Source organism: Excalfactoria chinensis, chromosome 19 (genome assembly GCF_039878825.1).
Source record: "Excalfactoria chinensis isolate bCotChi1 chromosome 19, bCotChi1.hap2, whole genome shotgun sequence".
NCBI classification, from domain to species: domain Eukaryota; kingdom Metazoa; phylum Chordata; class Aves; order Galliformes; family Phasianidae; genus Excalfactoria; species Excalfactoria chinensis.
The window spans coordinates 3,121,805-3,131,223 of NC_092843.1; the positions used below are offsets into that span (position 1 = coordinate 3,121,805).

Below are 9,419 nucleotides of genomic sequence, written 5' to 3' on the forward strand. Positions count from 1 at the left end.
GTCCACATCTTCAGATCAATCTTGGGCCTTGGGGCTCTTCCAGGGCTGCTACCTGTGGCTAAAGAAGGGGCAGATTGTGCCCGGGAGCTGCAGGTGGCTGTGAGGGATGTCACCATCCTTTTTGTCATCTGCCTCCTGGGCAAACACGAACATCTGATTGCTCTGGACTGACCTTCCTCCCTCTCTGAGACCTTTCTTCCCTTTCCAGAGAGGTTGCTTTAAAATGCCCCAGAAGACCGATCTGTGTGCACCTTCTGTAGAGTTGCTGGCCTTTCTGGAGCACTTGGCTTGAATCTCCAGTATCTTCCTTCACTCTGAGGAGATCTTTGGAAGAATTAACACCCTTTGGGTTATGGTGACCTTTATTCATTGCCCTGTGAGATGAGATGAACCTGAGGGGCACTTTGGCTGGGCTGCTGGGCTACAGCCTGATGGCAGCATTTCCTTCTGAACAGGTCTGCATTGGAGAAGACGCTGCTAGATTTGAGTGAGAGGGCTCTGATGCCTCGTATAAAGGAACACCAAATCATTCCCCGCCTTCTTGTCCTGCTTCTCAGCCTATTGACAGCTCACAGCAACAGCAGCCCCAGGGAAGAGCATTAGGACAGAATAAATGATCTCATGCATCTGTGGACAACGCAGGAATGCTGTCCCACATTACAGAAAGGCCAAGATAGAATATGAACTGTTGAGACGTACAACACAAAAAGGCTTTTGACGACCCTTCCCGTTATGGGAAAAACTTCTGCTCGGATCTTTTTTGTTCCTTGGGATCAAAAGAGGACAAAGACGACCTGGTTGATCCAGGAGTGAATCTGCAGCCTATGGACTCTGCCCCGCTCATCCTTTCGGCTGCGGAACACGGTCAGTTCCTTTTGATTCTCCTAGAAAGGGAGCAGGACTTTGGGCTATAATAATTCAGTTTCAGATTTCCTTAAGAGCCCAATGCGAAGTATTTCAAGAACCTTAAGTTGTTGTTATACAAATATAAACCTGGGAGCTCCGGCATCAGGTAGGACTGGAGCTGAGACATTGCTGGCTTGGAAAGTTTCATGGGAGAGAGATGCCAAAAAGCCCTCGCATGGGGAAGAGCAACCATTTTGACTTCCAAGTGACTGTCCTCAGCACCCGGCCATTATCCAGGGCAGCCCAGCATGGGAAGGGCTCAGTGACCTGCAAAGGGCAGACCTAGTTCCTGCTGCTGTCTTTGGCTCTCAGCCTTGGCTCGAGGCTCCCAAGCCTTCCTTATCTTTCCATCTCCTTCCTTCCAGTCAGTAAAATGTACTTGAAGCCTTTGAAGTGCTGGATTTCAATACACTTCAGTTGACTTCTGAAAGGAGACTTTATCAAAGAAAGCTCCAAGCATGCCGCATCGTTTCTCATTATTTGTTACAGTTCTGTAAATCCTGGGATGCCAGACAGTAATGGAGGCAGATTAGAAAGTTACCATCAGGCAGATGAGGGTGTAAACTCACAAAGTGCCAGCTAATTTGCAGTAAGTGCCCATGTCTGCTCCTGCCCTGCAGGTCCCTTCCACAGTATCACTCGGCTCCCGTTTCCTTCAGGCTAAGAGGATTCACACGAGCAGTTCCTGCAGTCCCATGGATGTGTAGCAAGTTACAGCCTACCACCCCCAAGGTGATTTATTCATCTGTTTCTATCCTCAGTAATCAAGCCACCATCTTATGGAAAGATTGCCTCTCATTTATTTATGTCTGGCCTTATAACTTCAGACTAAGTTGCTGGTATGTCTTAATATTCTCCATCTGTGAAAACAGATGCTGTTTATTTTGGACAGTTTGCCAAGGGAGTCCAACTGGGGCTTGTTGCAAGAGGCCGAGCTGCCACTGCTCCGCGGCCACACGGGACTCGAGGTCTGGTGGGCGCTCCCGATGAGCTGCACACAATGTGCTCGTAGGGCTTCTCCATCTTTGCTTCACGATTGCTGTGCCTATTTAATGTAGAATGTGTCTGATCAGTGCTACCATCTCCATGAGGTTGTTTAGTTGTAGGGACCTTCACTCTTCTCCAGGCACAGCTCAGTGCAGATCCCGTCTGCCCACCACTTTGCCAAGGACAGCATGGGAAGGTTTGCAGCACCGCTGCCATCTGCGCTGCATGCTTCCTGCAAACCAGGTGGAGCTGGCAGCTCTGCAGCGGGACACGGGGCAGGGCTGGGGGCTTCTGTCCACACTCAGCTGTCCGGTTGCTGCATTGCCTTCGTAAAGCAGTAGCACGTTGGATATGGCTTCTCTGTTGTCTGAAAAGTCAAGGACAATGAAGCCTGAGGAGAAAGACACAGGGTTTAAAATCCCATTTTCCTCAGGTCTTCACCTTCTTTGTCCCATTATCTTCTGCGGTGCCTCTGTCTCTCTTTTGAGGCTTTTGCACATCTGAAGGGTCAGAGCTGGGTCATGGCAGCACAGCAGCTCTGAGGACGCAAAGGTGGAATCCAGCGCTCATCCCCAGTGCCCAGCTGAGCCGGGGCCGCTCCTGCTGCTGCCCTTTGGGGCAGAGAAAGCTATGATTAAAAAAAAACCTTAAGCAAAGATATGGGGTGCTGGGATCAGAGAGAAGCTCCGTCCGTTTCAGTTGCTTTAGGATTAGAGGTGGTTCCCTGCTTTTCTCTTTTCGTGGAGATGAACCCCAAGGGAAAGAGGAAACGAGAGAAGAACGAGTTGTTCTTTAAAAGTGGGAGATGCACTTCCCTGGAGAACAGAAAGCAAACTGCACTTCTGCTCTGTGCACCCCGAAAGCAAAAAGGTAGAGGAGGAAATGGGGATGCAGAGCTGCTCCAGCATCAGCAGGGAGTGGGGAAGAGCGGGGCAGCATCGCACCATCGCGGCCACTTTCCTTTGGCTAACGGGAGCTTCCCAATTACATGTGAACAGGCAATTTTAAGAAACACCCAGTTAAATAATTAACCGTAGGGAAGAGGTTTTCTTCTTTCCAACTCTTGTCAATGCAAGTATTTCGCATTGGACCACCCGTGTTTTGGGATCGGAGCTGTCACCATTTCTTGAGAAATAGTGACCTCCAGTGGGACGGCTCTGCCAGCACAGCTTTGGGGTTGGATGGCCTTTTTTGGGGTCTTGTGCTGCTGTGGTTTGGGGGGTGGGTATGACTGGGGGACACTGGAAGGATGTTGCCCTGCTGGAAGCTGGGCAGGGACCATCACCAAAGATGTCCCGTCTCCCATCTCACCCCAGTGGGTGCTTTGTCCGGAGCAGCTCAGAGCTGCTGATATACTCCTGCTGCCCCCAGAAGCAGGGATGGAGCCCTGGAACAACGGGATTTGCTGCCTGTGAGGCAGCTTCAGCACTCTGGTTGGGAACTCCACATCTCTTGGTGTCCCCTCGGGCCCCAGGTGACGGCCCCGGCTCTGTTTTGCAGTGCGCTGTGCGGAGCTGCAGATCCAGCTGACGGAGGCCGTGTCGGGGCTGGCAGGGCAGAAGGAGTTGGTGGCCAAACTGGAGCACGACCTCAGCACCATCCAGGCCCTCTCCGCCGTGCATCGTCCAGACGCAGAGGTAACCACATGGCTCACAGCTCCGTGACTTGGGGTGGACCCAGGGATGACCACCAATGTGGGAGGGCCTGCAGCAGGCATGGGGTTGTCGTATCACCTCCTCTATTCTCTCTTCTTCTGTTTGGTTTTGGGTTTTGTTTTCCCTCATTTTCTTTCTTTCTTTTTATTTTCCCACCCGTTGCCCACCTGCCCTTATACAGGATTGTGCTGGCAAGTGAGAGGTGTCAGGAATGGCTTCTGAGAGCCATACAGCCCTTCTCCCCCCATGGAGAGACAGGTTTTAGGGTTGAATACCGCAGCAATTAGGATCAAGCATCATTGTCTTTGGCTTGACCCTTGCTGAGCACCCATCTAGCAGAGATGCTCCCAGACAGGCACCAAATGGGAAATGCTGAATCCCTTCTGCTTTCTCCCAGGGCGCAGCCATCCCCAGCCTGGAGAAGATACCGGAGCCCATCAAGGAGGCCACCGCGCTGTTCTATGGTGAGAGGCAGCCACAAAACTGCTCAGGGTGCAGGTGGGAGCCATCCTGGGGCCGTGGGCAGGGCTCTCACCCCTTGGGGACAGCAGCATGGAGATGCTCCCAAGCAGACACAGCCAGCATCCTCTCGGCACATCCCTCACTGGAGATAGTGATGCACTTTGTGTTCAGCACGCATTGCTGGTCCTCCTGGCCACAGCCCAGCACCCATAGAGGGCACCCATGGAATGGGGAGGTGCTGCTGCAGGTAGTGGATGCTTATTGGGTTTTGCTTCACATTCATTGCTGTCCGCAGGTCACCCACCATCCCCCAGTGCCCCGTTCCCTGAGGGGCAGGTGGACTCACTGCTTTCCATCATCTCCAGCCAGAGGGAACGCTTCCGAGCCAGGAACCAGGAGCTGGAGGGGGTAAGCAGGGTGGATGGGTCCTGAGCACTGCGATGGGCTGCTTGTCTGCTGTGTGGGGTTTGTCATCAGCACAGTGCCAGTGCAAGCAGTAGGAAATATACATTCTAGGGTTAGTGGGACCAGGACCTTCCACCTGTCAGTGTTGCTCCAAAGGGCAGTACAAATCCCTGCTGCGGTGTGGGTGCGCTTGGCTGTCTTGCCTCCCCGTGTGTTTGGCCATCCAGCATAGCATTGGGACTGCTGGGTGAAAAGAGCGCATAATGAATGTGGGCTGGGGCAGTTTCACCCAAGAGCTCTAGAAGTTGAAGGACGGCTCCAAAGAACCTCTTATATGGGCAGAGCTGACTCTGCAGCTCCCATAGCAACATGGGATCGGGTCCTTCAATAAAGCAAGGCTGGGCCAGCAGGACAGTTCTGATCAAGGAGCAATTTTAATTGAGATCCAGGAGGTTGGAGGTACTGAGAGGGGAGAGCATGGTGAGGAATGTGGTGCTGCATCAGGGATGCATCAGCAAGTCCCCTCCTACCTTGTTTTGGAGTCCCATTGGGGTACACTGTGGGGAGCAGGTTCCCATCACATCCCATCACCCTCACTGCATGGCTGTGTTGAACCAAGAGTGGAGCCATGCAGCTGTGCCACTGAGGACACCTCGCACTATTAGCGTCAGGGACTTCAGACAGGTGAACCTTCCAGCCCCAGAGGTGCAGTGGGGCTCTGCATCCCATATGAGGACAGTGCCACAGGGGCTGAACCTGGCTGCTGTCTGCTCCCCATGCAGGAGAACCGCATGATGCAGCACACGGTGCACGCGCTGCAGAGCGAGCTGGACAACCTGCGGGCTGACAACATCAAGCTCTACGAGAAGATCAAGTTCCTGCAGAGCTACCCCGGCCGGGTGAGTGCTGCTGGTTGTCCTCCAGTTGGGTGGGCACAGACAGGCAGACCCCAAACCCCCCATTCATCCCAGTAACAGCAGCAGGAGGCTGTCCCCTGCTACCTCCCTGCCTTACCTCCCCTGTTATTGATGGACATTTTAATGTTGTTTGGGGATGGGAGACTCCCACAGCTGCACAGGACCTTATTTGGGTCTCATTCACGCCGGGGTGAGGTTGGCCCCTCTGACATTTTTCCCCGTGTCTCCCACGGAAGATCATCCCCATGTTTGTCTGTGCCACAAGGCAACCCCTGGATGCCATCAGCATGAGCTAAAGAGCACACGGCTCCCGCGCGCCGCGTTGCATAATTCACAACCTAATCAGGCATGTGACAAGTTAAAAATAATCATCAAAGATCATTCAATAAGGCCAGATCTGATGAATTCACTGTCCCTATATCGGGATCTGGCCTCATCGGGGTATCGCATTGCAGAACGTAAGGGCATAGTTGCTAAAGGTCCTCTTGCAGTGCGGTTTGAGTGTCTTGAAGCCACTGGTGGCCATGTGCTGGTGAGGGCAGGGCAGAGCCGCCATCTCTGAGCCCATCCCAACTGTTCCCTTCTGTCAAGAGGTTTCCTTACTCTTCCTCACCATCTGCCCTGCTGGCAGTAGCTATGGGGTTAAGCACTGGTTTCTTCCCCATAAGCCGCTGTCCTTGTCTCCTTGTCCTGCCCATCCTACAGGGATATGGGGTGTGATGTTCAGGACACACTGGTCCTGCTGGTCCATCCATTGGATCATGCACTACTCCATCCATTGAGACACTTCTTTCCAATGAGGACGGGTAGGGCAGCACTGTGTCCAGGGTTGTGGGACAGGGACATGGCCATGCCATCCATGGGTCTCATCGTGCCTTCACCTCTACAGGGCAGCAGCAGGGATGACACAGAGCTGCGTTACTCCTCGCAGTATGAAGAGCGCCTGGACCCCTTCTCCTCCTTCAGCAGGAAGGTATGGGACCCCTCACAATGCGCCCACACCTGCACCAGCACCTCACCTTCCCAGACCTGCATCCCCCACATCACTCCTTCCAGCCCCCAGTTCAGCTCTGTGCACCCTTCTCTTTGCAGGAGCGCCAGCGTAAATACCTGAGCCTGAGTCCCTGGGACAAAGCCACGCTGAGCATGGTGAGATGTGGGGCAGACCCATCCCTGCCCCGGGGTGTGGGATTTGGGGGTGTTGACCCCCAGCTATCCAGCACGACAGAGGTTAACTCTGGCCTGCAGCAGCCACAGAATGCTGAAATATAAAGAAGGCAAAGTTGTCATTTGCATAAAAACCAAGCAAATGCCAGCATGAATATGGATCGGGTGGTGTGCCAGCGCCACGGAGAATTAATGAGAGGCATTTACAAAAAAACTGACTTACGGGAGTTACTCCCTGGGAATATTTAAGAACATAATCTTGTTTGTTACAGCAGCCTCCGCCGTGGCCCTGAATAGCAAAGATGATTTCAGCACGGGGTTGGTTTGGTGGGAGATCTGTGGGTTTTAATGCCACCCTCAGAAATCCCACATGGTGTTTTGGGGAATTTGCTTCTGTCCATAATGAATCCCCAGCATTCACAGAAGGAATACAAAGTGGCAGTGTAGGATCTGTTCTCCATAAGCTGCTTTTCTGGGCTGTGGTTGATCCCAAGCTTGGCTCTTTCCAAGGGATGGACACCCAATTCCATCCACCCTCAGCCAGTGTCAATGGCCAACGGTATCCTAAAGGGCTGACATCTTCCAGGGGGCTCAGCCCTGTGGTTCACAGCCTTGAGTTCACGCTAGGCATTGGATCCTTAGCACACATCAAAATGGGATTTCATCCCCTCTCTTGCTGCAGGGGAGGCTCATCCTATCCAACAAGACCGCTCGCACCGTCGCGTTTTTCTACACGCTGCTCTTGCACTGCCTTGTCTTCCTGGTAAGTGTGGTGGGAGCAAAGCACGGCCACGTGGAGCAGTGCTGGGGCTGCCCAGAATCCCGTAGCTCACATGTCTGCTGGGGGCTGAGTTATCATTTCAAGGGGAAGAAAAACATATAGAAATCTCAACATCAATAATTAAAGGATGAAACGAGATGAAAGACAAGTCAGAACAATGTTTCTATCCCGATCGTCTCAAAGTAAATCCAACCTTGTGTTATTTTGGTGAGGGAAGGAGCATAGAAAATAAAAAGTTAAGTGTCATTAAAGTTTAAAGCTGTAACCTAAAAAAATAATCATAAATATTGCATGGTTGGGATGATCTGGCTTCACCTAGAAACAAAAGGGCTTGGAGAGACTGCCTGGGAGTGGGCAGAGCTGCTGCTCCTGCAGCACTGCTGGGGATGGGAATGTCGTGGGATGCTGCAGGGAGGAGGGATGTCGTGTCATGGTGAGGAAGGGATGCTTCTGTGGGGATGGGATATTGTGAGATGTCGTGATAGGGTTGGAATGCCATGATAGGGTTGGAATGCTGTGATAGGGTTGGGATGCCATGATGGGGTTAGGATGGCATGACGGGTTAGAATGCCATGGTAGGGATAGGATGTCATGATGGGGCAGGAATGTCATTGTAAGGGATTTGATGTCGTGGTGGATTGGAATGTCATGATATGATAGGGATGGGATGTCATGATAGGGATGGGATGCCACGAGATGTTATGGTGGGGATGAGATGTCATGGTGGGGATGAGATGTCATGGTGGGGATGGGATGCCATAGTGGGGACACATCAGGCAGGGACCTGCACACAAACCCACCCCCATTGCATTCCTTATTTTTCAGGTTCTCTACAAAACCGCCTGGAGCGAAAGTGTGGGCAGGGACTGCGCTGCGTTCTGCGCCAAGAAGTGGGTGTGAGCGGGGCTGGATGGGGCCGGGGTGGCAATGGGGGTCCAAGCAGAGCTGGGTGCTGTGAGCGAGGGGGGGGGGTTGGGTTGGGAAAGCAGCTAAAGGCGGAGTGAAAGCAAGATGGGATCTCTTGGCTTCCCCCCATGCCTGCAGGAGCTCCCTAACCCAGCCGTGCCCTTTCCCCAGGTTCGCCGACCACCTGCACAAGTTCCATGAGAACGGGGATGGGGGTGACATGTGGCAGTGACAGCCTGACCGCGCCGCTCCTCCTGCAGCAGGATCCGGCCCTTCGCTATCGCTTCGCTTTCTGCTTCGTTGGACGGGGGCAACGCCGCACCCTCAACCCCTGTTGGGAACCAGTAGCCCCAGTGTGGGGTAAGACCAACCCACGGCACTTTGAGGATGGGTACACCGAGGATGCAGCCGGGGCCATGGGATGCTCAGCGCCACCTGAAGGCAGGGTGGTAGGGCCGCTCCCCCGTTAGCTGTAGGTGGTGATATTTGCTCTGTGCCATTGGGAAATGTGATCCAGGGAGGGGTGGGCTGCTCGCCGGGGCTTTGCTGGGATGGTTCAATTGGCTTTTTTTAGATGTTACATAGGATGGCTTGGAATCGCAAAACCTCCGCAGCTATTCACACTCGTTCTCTTCGTAAATCATTTCGAATAATGTCGAGTTCTGCAGGATGAGTGATTAAATAAACAGCTACGCATTGAGTGAGTTGTTTGGGGTTTCCTTTCCGGGATGTTTTGCTCAGGTGCACGGTCAGATGAGATGATCTCAGTGCTTATTTCCCCACCCCAATGATCCCAGGAGTCTGCCCTGCTGGCTCCAGGGATGGCAGAACCCCAGTACCCGCAGTGAGAGGACAGTGCAGGGCTAACCATGATTTCCCCCATCCTTTTCCCTTCAGCTCACCCCCATGTTCATCCCCATTGCCATGCAGTGTGGGGCTGCGACCCTGCCCCATCCGCACTGAGCAGCTGACAAACATCCTTACACCAGGGAAACGAATGGCAATTTTTATCCTATTTTCCTTTTTTGTCCTATTTTTTTTTGCAGGGTTGCCAGGCTTCCCCCCCTCAGACGTCGCCGTCCTTCGGTGCTGCAGCTGCTGGGGGAGATGGGAGCTTGTTGCTAATTTACTCTGAAAGCCGCTTTGATCCCAATGCAGCACAAGAGGGAAGGATTTCAGCGACCCCCCACTCTCCCTCGCTGCTTTAAATTTGATTATGGGAAACAGTCTTAA

At 53.0% G+C, this 9,419-nt stretch overlaps 1 protein-coding gene across 1 annotated transcript in view; it reads left to right on the forward strand.

Annotated features, from left to right (window-relative positions):
- Positions 1-8,886, forward strand: part of CUX1 (cut like homeobox 1) — a 204,864-nt gene extending 195,978 nt beyond the window's left edge. The window contains exons 15-23 of the mRNA XM_072353960.1: positions 3,394-3,530; positions 3,946-4,012; positions 4,306-4,418; positions 5,198-5,314; positions 6,222-6,305; positions 6,425-6,481; positions 7,182-7,262; positions 8,106-8,170; positions 8,358-8,886. Coding sequence (XP_072210061.1) covers positions 3,394-3,530; positions 3,946-4,012; positions 4,306-4,418; positions 5,198-5,314; positions 6,222-6,305; positions 6,425-6,481; positions 7,182-7,262; positions 8,106-8,170; positions 8,358-8,418 — 782 coding nt within the window. The 3' untranslated portion in view covers positions 8,419-8,886. The remainder of the gene's footprint in view (positions 1-3,393; positions 3,531-3,945; positions 4,013-4,305; positions 4,419-5,197; positions 5,315-6,221; positions 6,306-6,424; positions 6,482-7,181; positions 7,263-8,105; positions 8,171-8,357) is intronic.
- The last annotated feature ends 533 nt before the right edge of the window (positions 8,887-9,419 follow it).